Genomic DNA, 19,813 nt, shown 5'->3' on the forward strand with positions numbered 1-19,813 from the left:
GTTGAGAGAACCTTGGAGCTATAGTCTGAGCCTTGTATCTCACGATTGTTCCATCCGGGGTACACTTGATTTTGTAAATCACATGCAAAAGATGAATTTGACATCTTCTATTCTTAGCACTAGTTCCCAAGTTTGATTTTACTCCAAGGCTATAATTTCTTCCTCTATTGCTTGTGTCAAGCCTTATTTTGTGATGCTTCTTCATACGTCTCTGGCTCCTTTAATTTTGTCTTCTATAATAGTTGTATTACATAATTTGAATTTGACTTTTGGATTCTTTCTGACCGCTTAGTTGTTGAGGTGTCATTTCTTTTTCACTAGGTTCGCATGGTTGAGTCACTTCTTGCTCACCAACACCAGTGTCACTTGGATCTCCAGGTACATTAGCACTTAAGCAAATATGTATAGGTTGCTCTGCGTCTTTTGTGGAAGAATTTCTTCAATGTTGTCCAAGCCTGGTAATACTTCCCTCTCTAAGGGCCACCCCGCTTCCATTGCATCATCCTGATCTTCAGACATCTAAAGTCGATACAATATACATATCATGAACTTTGAATGCGGAAATACTTCATTTAAACTTCTTCGTAAAACATAAACTTCATCTTAAAACACAGTCATGGACTTACATGTTCGAAAACATTTTTAAAACACATAAAAAAAACTAAATAAAATAAATATACATTTAAATTAAAAACATCATATTCTAGCCTAAGACTAGGAAAATAAATGCATCTACCCTATACATGTGTCATGGTCTCGAGGCGATGCCGTCGTCAGCCGTACAAGGATGTTTTGCCTTTAACTAAAATAGAAGTAGCACGTGACTTGAGTATTTTAAGAAATACTCAGAAGTGACCCCACTATTGGGGTTAGATGCAAACACACACAATCTTGAGTAGGACCTATCATATCAGTCTATATTCCTTAGGCGGCTATCCTAAAACTGGCTAAATGGACGTGTATTTACTGTTCTACACACAGTCCACACGTGCGAGTATGGACCCACCAGTCGGTTCACACACCTCCTGGGCCCCTTTCTTGTCGGACGAGCATTCTCTGGTAGCTGTTGATGTCGGACACCTATTTAGGAATAACGACCATGACAACATTAGAATAGACATAATGATCGTTTTTCTGCCTGACTGTCGCAGCATTATGATAAATATAATGATCATTTTTCTGCCTGGCCATTGCAGCATTATGATTACTATAATGGTCGTTATCCTGCCTCATAATGTACGTGTCCGTACTAGCATAAAAATGAGATATTCTCCAATGCATACACACAATGATGCATGAGGTCCTAATATATATATATTTTTTTTCCTTTTTCATTATCATGTATGACAACCTCTTTAGTGTTTTCCTTCATATAATATCATTATCATGACTTTTCATGTAATTTGTATCATGTCAAAACATCTTATTGAATGTCATGCATATCATATATCTTATCATGTCACATGTATCATATCAGAAGTATATCGTGTCTCCCAACATATCATGTCATACTGTAAATGTATCATATCATAAAGCATATTACAATATGCATCGTATTGTCAAACGTATCGTATGATAACATAAATCATATCATGATATATATCATATCATTCACGTATCATATCTCAAACATATCGTCAAACGCATCGTACCCTAACATATATCATATCATCCACATATCATTCACATTTCATATCATAACATATATCATATCGCTCACATATCATATTTCAAATATATTGTCAAATGCATCACATCATTTCATAAACATTTCACACATATTAAGCATATGACACGTGCATAACTATGGGGCACGTGTCATCATTCAATTTTTTCTTAATGGAAATTCTATTACTACTATTTTATGGAAGATATAACTAATGTTATATGAAAAAAAAAAATTGATGGATATATTTTATGTTATTCTCAACTCTATTATCCTATGATATTCCAAAATTCAATTCCATTACCCTGACATATCCTCTGTAATTCTTATTCTTAGAAATAAGTTTTTGTTTGGCGGTACATATATAAAAAAATTACCAATATTATTCCACGGCTTGAATCACATATACAATTAAAAAAACAGTTTAATCATCTCCAAATCTTCCATTTTCTTTCCCTATGTGTTTCCTCTGTTTTCCATCACGGTCGAGTTAGCTATCCGTAGCGACGTTTGGAGGTCAGCAGACCCTTGTATGTCATACTCAACATGATCGCTATCATCGTCATAGAGTACACATTTGAACTCATCATCATAAAAGGAAAAGTGTCCAGATGCTCGTGTACATACAGAAATGCATGAGGTCTCTCTACTTCTTTCTCTTCTTTGAGACGTCTTACACAACCCTAGTTTCATCTCATTATTACTAGTAGTAATACATGCACATTAACTATTTGTCTTAACATCATTATTGATACTCTTTAGGGTTATGTCCTAGGCCGATTTCTCGACATGATCCAACATGATATTCAAAACATACCTCTCACTTAATATGAAAACATTGTCATATTAAGGTAACAACATCAAACATCATACTCATCATACATCATCATACATTATCATTATAACGCCATCAAATACATCATATTTACAATAATACATCATCAAGCATCATCATACATCATCATATAACTCATATACATCGTCATATATCTTAACTCATATATCATACGTCATAATTATACAGCATAAAGGACACGAGCCGATGCCATTAGACTCGAGTCGTCATACAGCAAATAAGTATCTAGTCTATTCTATAGTAAAGCCACTTACTTCGTTGGTCTTAGCTAGCGTTCTCTCTAACTTAATAAACGTTAGCTCCCGTTTCTCGAAGGCTGCTCCAAGTATCGTCGGGGTTCGTTTCCTATTGAATTGTTTGTCACCTTCCATTAGAATTTCAAATTTTAATAATAATTTCAACCGAAATACATGAAATATAACCTTAAAATGACCTCGATTACCCTAATTAGGGTCGAAAAAAAGGTTCAGAAGGTTTAGAACGGTGTAAATGGGCCTTAAAATAAAAACTCGTGTTGATTAGTCGTGATGGAGCCTCAAAAAATCGAGCCAAGCAAGATCCAAGTCGGGAGCCAGAGGGCTTCTTTTTCCTACTGGTCTACACGTGGCACAGCAGAAGTGGCCACGCCGTGGTTTACCTATCAGTTTGAGGCGCGGGTCACGGGTCGCGGTCGCAGGTTGCAGTCTGGGCTGCTGTCACGGGTTGCAGGCTAGGTTACGATTTGGGCCCTGGGTTCTCAGATGAACTGGGCCAAGGCTTTCAGTCACGGGTCACGGGTGTTGAAGGCTATGTGGGCTGACCGTATGGATTGGGTCTCGGTTCATGTTGGCTGCAGGCTGGGCTGATGAGGCAAGGCGGGTCACAGGTGAAACCGACCTGTATCCAGATCCATCGGATCCTTTTTTCTTCACCCAACTCGGAGTGCGATTTTCCGGCAACTTTTTTCTCTCCTCTGTTCTAACGTCGTTTTTATGCCTAAAACCCATATATATATAAGCATTTAGGAGACCCAAAATCTCGACTCTGTTTACCGATGACAACACGCACGAAACATACCTTAGAATAATGTACAATCGTCGAGGATGTCTTAAAAAAATACCTAAAAACCATTAGTAACAGAGACATGAAACACATGATACTCGTTAAACAATATTCTTTTTTATTATCTTATCTTTTATATTTTTATTTTAATTCCATAAATAAAATTTATTTTAATTTTTAAAATGGATGTGTACGTGTGAAAAATAAAATCTAAAAAAAGAAGAGAAATTCTTATAAAATAATAATAAACTTGAAATATTTGTCTATTTAATAAAAATAAATAAAAATACTACAAAAATTCAAAAAAGTAATGGAGATTTAAATAGAATACCATAACTAAACACTTGTTAATGAAAAGAAGAAAAGAAAATGATTTTAAAAAAACGTTGAGAGAGAAAAAGAAAAAACAAAAAAAAAATACAAAAAAGTAATTTTTATTTTTTTTAACTCTTAAAAATAATTTTTAACTATTTAATACATTTAAATTAAATGACAAATATTAATTAAATATTTATAAAAAAAATAAAGAAATAGTTTATGAACTAATCTTTTACTTTTACTTAAAAACAAAAATTTAAGCAAATGACCCAAACAACCGAACTAATTGAATCCAAAATCAGGTTGATTTTATTATTTTAAGTATTTCAATGAGACCCACACGCTAAATCTTTTAGAATTTCTTTCCAAATGTTACCAAAAGTGTCACATAAAAATATTATTAAAAAAAAAAGTTATTAAATAAAGTGCTTTTCAAGTTCACGCACGTTTTTTAGTAAAAAGAAAAAAGGAAAAAAAAAACTAAAAAGTAATCGTAATAATATCAATCAGTTATTTTGGACTAGATTTTTAAATAATAATAATGTATTATTTGAATTTTAAAAAATAAAATGTAAAAGAAGTTTTGGTTTATTGCATTTTTTAAAATTTTATTTTAAAATGGTTTTTTTTTTCTTAATTAGATTTTTTTTCATTTATGAAATTAATGAAAAAATTACATTTAAGACCGATTTATAAATTTAAAGAAAAAATTATGTTAAATGAGCCTAGAAATTGGGGTTGAGATGAATCTGAGTCAAGTCCACAAAAGGTTAGTCTCGTACCAGAAATTACATTCAAATCCATTCAAATAGTTAATTCAAGAGTCATAAAGTCTAAGCCAATAGTATGCCATGAAAAGCATACTCAAATAAGAGACCTCATCTGAGAAAATTTTGACTTCAATTCAACCTCGAGAAGAAGTGTTCGTGAAGCTTATGCTCGAGAGAAAGAATTAGAGGATTTAGAGATTGTACTATTGGACCTGAGCTCTGATCATAATTAATTTCTCGATTTTTCTTTGAAAGTTTAAACTCTAAGAAGTGGCGAGTGCGTCTGGCTATGTGATTGGAGCAACACGTCTAACATCCATTGGTGATGCGTCTCTTAGATCTAATTTGACTCAAACCCAAAGTTCATTTTGATAACCCATTTGCAACCTCCCAACGAATCCCAAAACTCAATCTGAATTGACCTCAATCGGGTGTGCTAACATGTGAGTTTCCTCCCCTACAACGCCCATGACACTCACACGTGAAATCACGAGTAAAAATCCTTTTGAGAGTGTGAAGTGCGTGAGTTTCCTTTTTTTTTTTTCACTCATTTGGCTATTTTTCGTTCTAATTTCGATACTAACCTTAATTTCACTTGAAATAGGACCTACCTGTAAACTTTCAGAAAATTTGGAGCTTCTAACAAGCGGGAAAGTAAGCTTGAGGTGATCGATAGAAATATCTCCATAAGAAAGCATGAATGAGTGAACCAAGTTAAGAATAGGGTGTTAGGACTAGGGTGATTTTCACGTTGTCTTAGGTTAGTACATTTCCAGTAAACTGAGCACCTTAGGATGGTGAGCAACGATCAAAGGTCTAGACTTGGATTAGCATCTAGGAGCTAATCACGAGCGTTCTGGAAATGCAAGATGAGGTCTAAACTTCTTAGATGCCTTTAAGGACCTAGTAAATCTCCACGGTATTTAAGAATGATTAGGAAGCTTAACAGGTTTGATAGTTGTGCGAACTTATCATTAGATTCCCGAAGCCATTTGAGTTACTATTGAGTGTACAAACTAAGACTGACATTGCATTTCGTAAACCGATCTTGAGGAAGAACATGAAACTACACGGGTAGTTAGCTCTGGATGAAGACTCCTATTGAGTATAGAAACGGGTCAAGGTAAAGGCTATGATTTTGTAAACCAGTCTTGAATAAGACTTGGGACTACATAGGTAGATGACATAGGGTGAATGCTTCTATTAAATGTAGGAACGAAACAAAGGTTGAGGCCACAATTCTGTAAATCGGTTCTGAGAGATAACTTGGGACTACATAGATAGTTATATGAAGGTGAATGTTTCTATTAAGTGTAGAAACAACGGTCCTGAGAGGGATTCGGGAGTACATAATTAGTTGTCTAAAGGTGAATTTTTCTATTTAGTATAGAAACAGATCAAGGCTAACGTCGTGATTCTTAAACGACCAGTCTTGAAGAGGGACTTGAAACTACACGAATAGTTAGAAATGGGTTAAGAGTGATTGCACAATTTTATAAACCTGTCTTGGTGAGAGACTTGTGACTATCTAAGTAGTTGTCAAGGTGAGTGCTTTTATTGAGTGTAGGGACGGGTCAAAGCTTGAAGGCATGACATCATGAACCGATCCTAAAAGGGGAGTTGGGACTATACAAGTAGTTGACTTGTGATAATTGTCTCTAGATGAATATGGTAATAACTTCTAGACCCCAATGAGTAATGTTGCTGGTCAAAATGAGGGTGTGCTCGAGAGTTACATGGTTACAGAGGGGTGTCGACTTGGAACGACGGTTTAGTTTGTATTTTCATGGGTTGTCATTTGTACACATTTTGTGTCCCGTTCCTTGTTTGTAAATAACTCGAGCAACATTTGTTTTGGATTTTGACTGTGGTGTTGTATGACAATAATTCACGTGAATTTTTACAGTATTTTTACTTTTCAGTTAGTTGGTGCGGTCACACCGAAACTAATACACATTCAGGTTCACTTCCACAAATCAATTTTATTTATTGAAATTTCATAAAAATATACTTAAATGTCGTTTAAATCAAATAAAATTTTAAACATTGAATTTAATTTATATATAAATACCCATGTATAAATAATTAAAGTAATGTACTTTGTTATTATATTTAAACCACAACACCTTAGTATAAATTCATTAGATTTCAAAAATAAAAAAAATATTTTTAAAACTTATTTTTTGTTTTCAAAATTTAGCTAAGAAATTAAAATGTGTATTATTTAAGGAAGGTGAAAAAATATTAAAGAAATTGCGACAAAAGTATATATACATTTTTAAAAAACTTAAAATTAAACCTATTAATTAAATTTGTTGTAATAACAATTAAGCATTATCTACAAATAATTCTTAATAATCACTCGTCAAAATATATATTAAAGATAATTAACTACCACCAACAAAACGATAATAACGACAACGTGTAATCATGTGATGTTTGAGTAAGGAAAAGTACATAAATGAACCAATACCACATCCAAACAAAAGTGATTTTGAGGATACGACAATTAAAAAAATAGTTAAAAAATTCGTAACCACTTACATCACCAAACTGTACCGATGACTTAATCACAGGAACTCAAAGTTAAATGCAAACATGTTAAATGAATCCAAACATATTAAAGGAATCGGTGCAATTTTAAATATATTATTATATACGTATATGTTTTTGTGTATTTTTTTTTTGAACTCAGTCCATAATTTAAAAGAATTTTAATTTAGTCTTTATTTTTTTAAAAAAATAATACATCGGTAAATATTATATATTGGTTGATGTTAAGCTAACACGACATGTTATACGTGAGCATATCGAGTTAGCTAAAATTTAGACAATGAATCAATTTTTTTTTGTCTCTTAGGGGCATAATTTAATTCTATTCTTGTACTTTTAAACTTATAACAATTTAATACTTTACGACAACATTTTAGTGATTTATAGATAAATTTAGTGATTTAGTGATTTATAGATAAATTTGGTCCCTCCATTTATTTTATTAATCAACGAATGAAAAAAAAATCTTATTAAAATTTAATAATATGGACCAAATTATTACCTTTTATAGATCGTAGACCCAAATACGAACGAAAGTCAAAGATTGCTCATGTGATTCCATTAAACGACTTTAACATCGAGATTTCATATATAGTAAAACCGAGATTTTAAGTAATTAAAAAAACGCGTTTAAGGGATTTAAAATATATTAAAAGTGTTTTAAGTGGATACAATCTTATAAACACTTTGGACAATTATTCAACATGGAATGAGAGGAAAAAACAATCAATAAATTATTAAAATATAAAAAAAATGGAATTATTAAAATAATAAAAAGATTTAATAATTAATTTACAGCGAGGGAATGAAGAGAAAAGGAGAAGCAATATAATAGAGACAGAGCAGAGTGAGTAGTGGTTAAAACAACCGTAAACCCTAGTGCTTTAAATAACTCATACACTCTCTGCGCCTGTCTCTCGCTCTTCCGGACTCTCTTTCCCTCTCCTCCTCCTCCTTCCTCCTCTTCTGCCTCTCCTGTTGCATTATTTTCGCCCTTGCCTGTCGTCAATTACATTCCGGACGGACGATTTCTGAGTGAGGATTGCTGTCTTCGAATTGGGTTCAATTCTTGATTGCTTCCAATTCAGCTGCGAGGACCTGTTTTGATTTGGGTTTGGTTTTTTTTTTTTTTTTTTTGCTTTCGAATCTTTGTTCCTTGAAGCGATATGGATCTTCCTAGCCTGGCTGTTGTTCTTCAAGCTGCTCTCAGCCCGAATCCTGATGAAAGGAAGGCTGCTGAGCAGAGTCTGAATCAGGTGACTGATCATTGCTTTACTGACCATTGGGTGGCTTTGGATTGTTTGAGATTAGATTTCTGTGAATTTTGATCGTTTCCTTTTGTTGGGTTTTGTGTTTGTTGGCCTTTTCGAATGGGGATGTGATTAGAAGTTGCGAATTTGTTTGAAATGTAGTTGAAGCTGGTGGTTTGGATTGATTTTTTTTTTTTTCGTTATTTCATGAGTTGTTTTCACGGCGTTGGCTTGTCCATGTCTGCAGATTCAGCACACCCCGCAACATCTGGTGAGGATGCTACAGATCATTGTGGATAATAATTGTGACTTGGCCGTTCGTCAGGTTGCTAGCATTCATTTTAAGAATTACATTGCTAAGAACTGGTCTCCCATTGACCCAGGTACTTGATGGGTTTGTTGAATTGTTCTTCAAATCGTTGGCTAGTTTTGGTGGCTTAATTGTTCTTGCTGGATCGATGCAGATGAGCCTCAGAAGATTTCTGAGAGTGATAAAGATGCGGTCCGGAATAATATTCTTCCATTCTTGTCGCAAGTTCCATCGTTATTGAGGCAAGTATCTACTGTCTATTTATTTATGATGGTAGACCGTAGATTGAAGATTGTGTTTTTGAATCTTTGGATGTTGTAGAAGTTTTTAATAGTCATTGTTCTATGAACAACCTTTTCTAAATTTGTTAACTGGATAAAATCATCAACCATGGCATGTTTGGATCTCAATTCTCTCTGCGACTTCATCATCGTGCACGTGCAGGGTGCAGCTTGGGGAGTGCTTAAAGACTATCATTCATGCTGATTATCCGGAGCAATGGCCGCGTCTTCTTGAATGGGTGAAGGAAAATTTACAAGCTTCAAACGTTTATGGGGCTTTATTTGTGTTGCGAATTCTTGCTAGAAAATACGAGTGAGTATATGATGTTTTTTAGTAGATTATTATTTTGTACCTGTCTGATTGCTGTGCTTACTTGATGTAACCTCAAAGTGTCAATTGTATGCAGCATTATAGCTTAAGTTACTACACATTCAAATTGTGCTGTCCACAGAAAGATCCTCGTGGTTTTAATATGGTCTAATGAAGTGGGATTTTATACGAATTTAACCTTTTCTTGATATAGTTTCTGCCAAAGTGAGATTTTTCTGCTCCATACCCCTTGGAGTGGATATTTATTTTATATTATTGTCATTATTTTCTTTTAATAAGATCTGTGGTATTCTTAAATTGCTCCATTGCCTTGTCATGCATAATGTAGGACCCCTTGGAGTCAAGTTCTATATATCTTTTATTTGTATATTTCATACATCTGGAATGGATCAGTTGGATTATTACAAACTATTTACTAAAGGTTCGTCACGTTATTTATGATTGATAGATTTAAATCAGATGAGGACAGGACTCCTGTTTATCGAATTGTTGATGAGACATTCCCTCTTCTACTCAATATATTTAGTGGACTCGTCCAGATTGGTAACCCTTCTTTGGAAGTAGCGGAGTTGATCAAGTTTATTTGTAAAATATTTTGGTCATCAATATATGTAAGTTTTTCTCTGAAGATTTTACACTCTTTTGATTATACCTGGTAGTTTACTTGGTTAGGTTATTACCTTCCGAGCTGAAAATGAAATAGATATATAGTTTGTTTGACATCACATGCAAGGCTCCCTTTAGTTGGTGTATTTGCAATCTGTATCGAAGGTGTTCATCTAGATGAGATGATAGTTGGAGAATTTCATGGACTGTAATGATAATTTGATATTATTCTTCCATCTGCATGTGTACTGGTATAGGATAATGCGTATTTAAATCTTTCCACCGAGAATATACTGGATATTATGTATTCCTTCAATTTTAGATCCTCTGTATTATGGATATGTTTTAGATGGAGATACCAAAGCATCTTTTCGATACACATGTGTTCAATGCTTGGATGATGCTATTCTTAAATATACTGGAGAGGCCAGTTCCCTTGGAAGGCCAGCCTGCTGATCCTGAACTTCGGAAATCCTGGGGGTGGTGGAAAGTGAAGAAGTGGACTGTTCATATCTTAAATAGGCTGTACACCCGGTGAGAATTAACATTAAATGTTCATACAATTGTTTATTTAAAGGTGCCGTGTAGTATGGAGTTCTTATTGCCCTCCCATTTCTGTCTGTGTCTCTGGTTTATTCTTGCTATTGTTGCCTAATTTATAGGTTTGGAGATTTGAAGCTTAAGAACCCAGAAAGTAGAGCTTTTGCTCAAGCATTTCAGAAGAACTATGCAGGGAAGGTTATGGAATGTCACTTAAATTTGTTGAATGTGATACGTGCTGGTGGCTATTTGCCAGATCGAGTTACCAATCTCATTCTTCAATATCTAAGCAATAGGTGGTTTAACTTCTCTTTTCGTCTTCCAATTCCACAAAATATTCTGTTGCATGCATGCTATTTTCCTTTACTTTGATTTTTTAAATTTGTAGTTGGGAAGGGCTGTCACTTGATATGATTTTATATCTGTTTTCACAGTTGATAGAACTGAAATGCGAACATAACTGAAGTCCTTGCGTAAAATTAGCAAGGATATGGCACTTTTATTTTGTATTCACTTCCTCAGGTGCTGTTTAAATTGAAGTTCTAGCTTTCCAGCCCAACTTTGGAGAAAAATTTGTTGTTGGATATTAAGATTTCAAGTAGAAAGTGGGTTCATTCTAGAAGGGGACGAAAGTTAATTTTTAAATTTTTTTTATGAATTCTCATTATGTCTCTATGGTGTTTTACCCCTTGATTTCTGATGATTTTTTTTTTTTTGTAACAGTATCTCAAAGAATATTATGTATTCTTTGCTGCAACCTAGACTTGATGTTCTACTTTTTGAGATAATTTTCCCCCTTATGTGCTTCAATGACAATGATCAAAAGCTTTGGGATGAGGATCCCCATGAATATGTCAGGAAGGGTTATGGTAAGGCTCATTGAAATGGGTTTAATGCTTTCAAAGCTTGAACCAACGATTACACTGCTCATATTTTAATGCTCCACACATATAATTTGCAGATATTATCGAGGATTTGTATAGTCCAAGGACTGCTTCTATGGATTTTGTCAGTGAGCTGGTTAGGAAGCGTGGGAAAGAAAACCTTCAAAAATTTATTCAATTCATCGTTGGAATTTTCAATAGGTATGCTTATAGATCTGGTGTCATAGGTTGATACCGTTTCCATGAAATATGATACAATGTATAATGTACTGTGCAGGTATGACGAAGCAACAATTGAATTTAAGCCCTATAGACAGAAAGATGGGGCTCTTCTTGCTATTGGAGCACTCTGTGACAAATTGAAACAAACAGAACCCTACAAGTCTGAACTCGAGCGCATGTTAGTTCAACATGTTTTTCCTGAATTCGGAAGTCCTGTTGGGCATCTCAGAGCTAAGGTCTGATAGACTTATACTGTCGTTGTTGTCTTCGTTGTTATTATAAATAATCTTATTTGGCCACAACAACTGTGATACTTTGGTCAACCTTGATGACTCTATAGCCTTGTTTATCAAATCCTGGTAATTTTCCTTGTCACTTTTCTGAGTTGTCTCTAGAAGATCTTATTGAAGTATGTTGGGGCATGAATATGGTTCTTTTATTGAAACTTTCTTTTTATGCACGAGACTTTGTTGCTTATATTTGCACCTTTTCTATTTGTATATTTTTACAAGAATCTAGTTTTAGCAATAAACGATGGCACAAGAGTCCGAGCTTGCATTAATGAGCACTAGGAAACCAAGCCTACAATCATAGAAACAAAACAGAATTTGAGACAGAGGTTTCAATCATTAAAAATCGAAGATAGAAAATAACAAATAATTGCAAAAGGTTTCTTTTAGAAATTATCAAAGGGAGGCCGAAGGGTCTTGAACCAGAACCTATTCTATGTTTGCCTATATGCCTTTCTTCCTTCCTGTATTATGGAAACCATCTAGGCTAGAACTAGAACCTTTGTTAAGCATTAAGGCCATTGCTTAAACATCACGTGATTTGTAGTTCTCTCATTATAATTGTGCTTTTTGTGAGAGATATTTGGATTTTGGGTTTGATAAATCATGTCTTTCACATGAAATTTATGTTCTTTTACTGTTCTGGTTTAATTGCTTCAGGCAGCATGGGTTGCTGGACAATACGCCCATATCAATTTTGCTGACCAGAACAATTTCCGGAAAGCCTTGCATAGTGTTGTTGCTGGGATGCGAGACTCAGAACTCCCTGTGCGTGTTGATTCAGTTTTTGCATTGCGATCTTTCGTCGAAGCTTGTAGAGGTTTATACTTTATAATAATGTCTTTCTTTTTGAGTTAAACAATTGCTGGGGTGGGGATCAAGCCATCAATCTTTGGAATGTCTGGTGCATTATCTACTGAACTATACCCGAATTGACATATATGGATAGATTTTTGAGAGTACCCATCACAAGTACGTAGGTGAAGGTTTGAATTACAATCTCATAGAGGGAGTGGAGATGCCTTAACATTTTGAGCATAGTACTTTTTATTAGATCCTTACAATTATTTTGGGTCTAATTGCTGGTTTTGATATCACTTATTGATGGAATTGAGTTCCGTTTAATTTGCAGATTTGAATGAAATCCGTCCAATCCTTCCGCAACTTCTTGATGGTTAGTTGATGAACATGTCATGGTCATAAATAGTTGTTATTATGCTTATTAAGTGATTGAGGTCATTTTCTTTTCAGAATTTTTTAAACTTATGAATGAGGTTGAAAATGAAGACCTTGTATTTACTCTGGAGACTATTGTTGATAAGTTTGGGGAGGAAATGGCTCCTTATGCGCTTGGATTATGTCACAATTTGGTATTTTCGATTCTAAGTTCAATACAGAAATAGCTGTGCATATATTTTTATTGAAGGTTCGGAGGTGACTTTTGAAATTGGATCCAGGCTGCTGCTTTCTGGAGATGTATGAATACTGCAGAAGCAGAAGACGAAGCTGATGATCCTGGTGCTCTGGCTGCAGTTGGTTGTTTGCGTGCAATTAGCACAATTCTTGAATCAGTGAGCAGAATTCCTCAACTTTTTGTCCAAATTGAGCCAACATTGCTCCCAATAATGCAAAGAATGTTAACAACTGACGGCCAAGGTTTGCATCATTTTGTGTTAATCTTTTGCGGATTTAATTATTTTTATCCCATTCTTTCTGTTAATCATTTTGGATGGCTTTCGTGCTTAATGTTTCTTTGATCTTCTTGCCATTGTTTAAAAGACTAGTATGTATTTGGCATCCTGCTTTTACTGATTTTCAAAGGTGTCGATACTTTGAAGTAGTTCACGATGATATATTTATTAAAACTCTGGGTGTAGGCCTAAAATTTCTTCACTGGATTTGAACATTGATTTTTATTTTTGGATTTTAGTGAAGAGTACAACATTGACTTTGCCTAGCAGTCAAAGGGTCTAGCTATAAATCTAGATGGCATTGAGTTCATAGCTCCAAACTATTGTAGCCACATACTTAAGCAATAGACTTCTTGATGTCAAATGCTGTAGAGTCAAGGTATTTATAAACTGGATGATAGCCCTGATTAGGATTTTCTTTTTGTATAAGAACTCCTGTATTGTACTATAATATGTGAATATTTAGAATCTTAGGGGTTATTTTGTAGGATGTAATATCTATCCTGGAGATGTACCAGGAAATTGGTGAGAGAAAATTTGGGGTGAGAGACAAAGTAGCCAATGTCAAATGTCAGATTAAAATAAAATTGAAACTTTATTTTGGTGATTACTATCTTCGGTATCCTTTCAGTCCCTTTGGCTTTTGCTATAATATTGTCAGTTTTCCGTGAACTTTATTGGTAGCGTTATTGTTTAGTTGAGCCAGCATGTCTAATGCTAGATTGCACCATTTGTCAGCTGTAAACTTCCCATTTATATGCGAACTAAAGGGTTGCAATTTTATAAATGTTTTATTTCTATTTTTAATAATACGAAACCTAGAATTTGATGCCAACAATTTAAATAATTGTCAGTTCCTTCTTTTTTAAACCTTTATATCTAATTCAATCTTTATGTATGCTGTTTGCAGAGGTATTTGAAGAAGTATTGGAAATTGTTTCATTTATGACGTTCTTCTCCCCTACAATATCTCTGGAAATGTGGAGTCTTTGGCCACTGATGATGGAAGCATTGGCAGAATGGGCTATTGACTTCTTTCCAAGTATGTTGTCTTTGTTGCAAGGCGATTTCTACTCTTTTTTTGTTGACTTTAACATTGATTCTCTGGGCATACCAAGGTGCTTTTAAATGCAGTAAATTTTATTTTCTGCTTTAATCACAGGGTTCATAATTCTCTTCAGATGGAGTTCGGTTGTCTAAATCTGTTTCTGAATAAATTACTGAAAATTGCATGACATAAGTGTATTACCTTTTGAAATATATCAAAGTTGGAGACAATGGGGTTCTTTTTTTTGGCAAGTAACTGAGCTTTATTGAAACAAACTAAAGAATATACAAGGACGTACAACAAACAAGCCTACAAAAGAAGTACTAACTTCTTTTAAAAAAGGATCCAATCCAAAAAAAAAATAATACGAAGCTGATAATTCGAAATATCTGACTACTGATGCCAAAAAGATGCATATAAATCTTGCAATCTCTCACACCCTCCCCAAGGCTTCTCCATCCTTCATCTATCAATGATTAATTGTCTCTTGTTTGGGAAAAGAAAAAAAAAGTAAAAAATCTCTTCACCCCACTAAAAGATCTACTCTCTCTCTCTCTCTCTCTACTATCTCTGTTGATCCACACTGCCAAAAGATAGCCCCCACCCAAATGTGTAATATAAAACCAAATTATGCTAGTGAAGACTTTCTTGAGTGTTTTGGTAGCCTTTGCTGCTCCTAATTGGTGAGGCTTATGTCAATGGAGAGAGTAAAGAGCAAATATGTAGCTTATTGCCGTTGGAGCTACATAACTCGGTACATAATCAAACTAGCTTGGGTTACACCAAATCTAGTTTAGTTGGTATGCTCATGTTGTTGATTTTATAACTTTGAAGGGATGCCAATTATTTAGTAGGTTGGATTCTATGTAATGACATTGTCATGCATGTTCACGAATCATTTTTGGTTGTAGCATTTCTCTGTTGGTCATGTATATGAAATGAATGTAGCACTATAACCATGGGTATAAGGTGATTGGTTCTGATGCCTTTTTGTTCACAGATATACTTGTTCCATTAGACAATTACGTATCCAGAGGGACTGCACATTTTCTCACCTCCAAGACTCCTGATTACCAGCAAAGTCTTTGGAACATGATTTCCTCAGTGAGTTGCTTTACTCTTGAAGGAGTTATATCCCCTATTATTAGATTGCGTTCTTTTCCCCCCGTCCTTTTTTGGTTTATGAGTGACGTATTGATAGTTTTGTGGCACAATGGCACTATAACTTAACTTCTGAAACAATTTTTGTTAACTTTCCTCCACTTTGATAAACTCACACAATTCCATTCTAGATAATGGCCGACAAGAATTTGGAAGATGGCGACATTGAGCCTGCTCCAAAGCTTATTCAAGTTGTCTTTCAAAACTGCAAAGGTCAAGTGGATCAATGGATAGAACCATATCTCAGAATCACAATAGAACGCCTGCAGCGAACTGAGAAGTCATACTTGAAGTGTCTTCTGATGCAAGTGGTAAGGATTGAGGAGCTAGGCCATTGTACTGTAGTGAATAAGCTTTTATTGCAATGCCTATGCATGCCAGCTTTCTCCTTGGTTTTTCATATTCGAGTATTACTTTCCAGCTGGCTTACTATTTAACATCTTTGAGTTATCTATGAGCAGAGGGTTAGATATCTCTTGCTGCTATCTTGTTTGGAACTTGGTCTCTTATGAGATTTGTTTCTATTCTGGGATGTTCATTGGTATAACGTTTTAAAATCTATGTGCATAAGGGGAATTTTAATGATCCTTGGTGGAGGTCATTTAAGCATAAAGTTTCCATCTTTTTGGTAATCAATTTAATAATAAATAACATTTTCGTATAAGACCTGATTTGGAATGTATTTTTTTCTCCTGCCATTCCCAGCATTCTTTTTTATAAAATGTAAATCAATATTTACTTAAAGGTCTTTACTCACTTGAAAGGAACATTTGAATCTCCTGCTATGTGAATATCCTGCTTGTTGTATTTATGGTGTTTACAGTTGAGATTTTCTTTTGACGCTCACTAGGTATTTTTCTTATGATTATTTGTTGGCTTTGGTGTAAATTGAGCTGAAGGTTTTGTTGAATTTATCTTTGCAGATTTCTGATGCCCTTTACTATAATGCATCATTATCACTCAGCATATTGCAAAAGCTAGGTGTTGCAACAAATGTATTCAATCTTTGGTTCCAGATGCTCCAACAGGTTAAAAAGAGTGGCGCACGAGCTAATTTTAGAAGGTGAATTATGGTTTTCTTTCACTTTCTTCTGGGTGTTTACTTAATACTGGTGTTCTCTAGATGGTTTGGATTTTTTGCCTGAATGGGCTGTCATGTTGCAGGGAACAAGATAAAAAAGTTTGCTGCTTGGGATTGACCTCTTTAATTGCACTACCAGCCGATCAATTACCGGGGGAGGCTCTTGGGCGTGTGTTTAGAGCCACCCTTGATCTTCTAGTGGCTTACAAGGATCAAGTTGCAGGTCTTTTTTTCACTCTCTTTCTCTATTTATATCTATAATTCCAGGCCAAATCCTCGTATATATTTTACTCCTTTGCACACAGAAGCTGCAAAAGAGGAGGAAGTTGAAGAAGATGATGATATGGATGGTTACCCCAGCGAAGAAGACGATGAGGATGGTGATGGTTCTGACAAGGAAATGGGATTTGATGCCGAGGATGGTGATGAAGTTGACAGCATCAAGCTTCAAAAGCTGGCTGCACAGGTCTGCACATCTATCTATACATATATGGTTGTCTTTTGATAAATTATAGAATTCAAACCTGAGAATTTCCTTTAGCATATGACACACCAAGGAGATAGTGCCACATTTGGATGCTTCGCACATTATTTATTTCTGAGAATCACTAAATTTAACTCGACTGAAATTTTTTTCTTTTAATTTCTTTTTGACTTTAGATTTGAGTTCAAGAAAATGCCTTATTTACCCTCTTTGCATGGTCTTGTCTCTCTTCGGTTATTATTGGTGTACTGCTTTTAATATTGGTGGTGTTCTATATAATTTACTTCATCCCTGTCTTCATGGGCTTGCATTTTTTGCTCTTCTTACTAAACATTAAACTCAAGTGATGATTGAATCATACTGGATATGTTTTAGCTTTGGTTCACAGTTCACGATATATTGTCAATGATTACTTGGGTTGGCATCGTAATTTCATTTCAATGGACTATGCAGGCCAAATCTTTTCGCCCGGATGATGAAGATGATTACGACTCGGATGATGACTATAGTGATGATGAGGAGATGCAATCTCCCTTAGATGATGTGGACCCTTTTATTTACTTTGTTGATACAATCAAAGGTATGTGGAGCTTCTTTAAATTTGATTTAATATGTTCCAAACTTCCTGACAACATTTAACTTATTATATGCATGGTTTTTGTCCTTCCTATTTGAATAATTAGCTATGCAAGGATCAGATCCAATGAGGTTCCAGAGTCTCACCCAATCACTAGAGTTCCAATATCAGGCTCTTGCGCACGGTGTTGCGCAGCATGCTGAACAGCGGAGAGTAGAAATTGAGAAGGAGAAACTGGAAAAGGCAGCAGCCTCAGCTGCCTCTTCATGACCTCGAGTCAGAGTCGTCACTCGTAAGGCTAAAATTTTGAATTGCTCTTCTGGTCCCGTCATGTCCATTGGTTTAGTAAATGGTTGATTGAATGCAAAAAAAAAAAGTTGCTGCCATTCTCTTGATTTGATGGCTCAGAGTTCATGGTTGATGTCTGAGCCTCAAAAAAGTGAAGGTCTGAAGTTGGTGGGCATGGTGGTGCAGCCAAGTTCCATAGAGACAATGCAAATTGTCCTGAGTTGCCAGAGTCGGTTATCCTTCGATCCAGACGGTTAGGGTTGGGTCGGTGGTTCGGTGAGTCCCATGCATGTGATGGCAGAACATAACTGCCTATCCTAGTTTATATATTGTCTCATTTTTGCCCAGGCATCTTTCATACAGAATGTTCCATTTTTTTCCTCTTCTGCTTAGGTCATACGGAGTCTGTACTACTATTTTTGATCACTCAATTCTTTCTTTCCCTGTTTCTTTAAATTATGTCAAACTCATCCATATTTTTGTTGGTGGTTACTCCTCGGCCTGTAGTCATAAAAGTCGTGAATTTTAGGTTAGAATTCCCCTCTCTGGTGTCCCGGTTTTGCGACGGGCGACAGGAGTTTGCTAGTTTTGGGGTTCACTGCAGCAGAGGGCTGGCTGGCTGGCTCTACTAAGGGTAGCTTTTGAAACTTTTGGATTGTGGCTCTGCTGTTTTTGATTCTTTATATATTTCATAAGTTTGTGGGATTTATTATGTATGTATGTATGTTTGTTTGTATAGTCAACCTTGCATTTTCTTACTCGCTTTTGAGTTTATGTTTCTTAAGGTGTTTCCCTTTTTACATGAAATGTTTGGAAATCCTTATTAGGCATAATAAAACACGGAGAGCTTTGATTGATTGAAAACCAACCTTTATTGATTTTAGGGATTTCAAATGTTTGCTCTTTCATTTGTTTTCCACCATGGGTTTCACTCTATTTATAGTGGTTTTTCTTGGGCATTTTGTTTTGTCTATGATTCTACTTTATATAAACATTTTCACACTTTTATACCCTTTGAAAACTAAAAATTTGGGGAAATTTTTTAAGGTTTCGAGTATTTAATGAAAGAGTTGGAAGTCACAATTATTATCGAACGAGACAACAAAATGTTAAGAGATGATAGAAGACAACAAATGGATCGCGGTTGTAAAACAATCGTTTTGGTGCTAAAAAGAGCCATAGAACATCTGAAATTTGTTGATGATAGAGTGTAAAATAGTATTATAGATGTATGCATGTAAAGTGTAGTAATTTGTGTAGCTATGCAAAAAATTGGTAATAATTACTTAGTTGTATGCATGGAATTCTATATGTCATAAGATAATTATCTAGCAACGTGCATGAAAATTACTTTAGATTATTTGGTGAGTCCTAAGATGTAATTGTGCTACTTTGCGAGTAGGCTGTGTGACAACTATTCATCTGTGTACCTAAGAGTTGACTAATTTCAAATGTTTTATAGGTCATTTGGTTTCTTGATATCAGTTAATATGAACTAAGATATCCTAATCATTAATATGAATTTAGAGGAAGTTGGGAAGGATTTATGCAACATGGGTTTCAAG

General features: G+C 34.9%; 1 protein-coding gene across 2 annotated transcripts; it reads left to right on the forward strand.

The window, feature by feature from the left end:
• The first annotated feature begins 8,072 nt into the window (after window positions 1–8,072).
• On the forward strand, window positions 8,073–19,009 carry LOC111436321 (importin beta-like SAD2). Of its 2 annotated transcripts, none has more exons than XM_023074052.1 (23): window positions 8,073–8,239; window positions 8,367–8,460; window positions 8,702–8,837; window positions 8,919–9,006; window positions 9,209–9,358; window positions 9,825–9,987; window positions 10,332–10,516; window positions 10,645–10,818; window positions 11,246–11,391; window positions 11,484–11,607; window positions 11,684–11,864; window positions 12,579–12,738; window positions 13,051–13,092; window positions 13,170–13,288; window positions 13,376–13,574; window positions 14,520–14,651; window positions 15,658–15,761; window positions 15,950–16,129; window positions 16,742–16,881; window positions 16,983–17,122; window positions 17,208–17,365; window positions 17,837–17,963; window positions 18,067–19,009. In XM_023074052.1, the coding sequence occupies exons 2-23, from the start codon at window positions 8,371–8,373 to the stop codon at window positions 18,228–18,230; spliced, it is 3,102 nt and encodes a 1,033-aa protein (XP_022929820.1). In that variant the 5' UTR covers window positions 8,073–8,239; window positions 8,367–8,370; the 3' UTR covers window positions 18,231–19,009. The 2 variants fall into 2 exon arrangements, with proteins under 2 accessions (XP_022929820.1, XP_022929819.1); XM_023074051.1 differs by having other exon boundaries at window positions 8,075–8,239; window positions 17,205–17,365.
• Window positions 19,010–19,813: the final 804 nt, after the last annotated feature.

Source organism: Cucurbita moschata, unplaced genomic scaffold, assembly GCF_002738365.1.
Source record: "Cucurbita moschata cultivar Rifu unplaced genomic scaffold, Cmos_1.0 Cmo_Scf00053, whole genome shotgun sequence".
NCBI classification, from domain to species: Eukaryota; Viridiplantae; Streptophyta; class Magnoliopsida; order Cucurbitales; family Cucurbitaceae; genus Cucurbita; species Cucurbita moschata.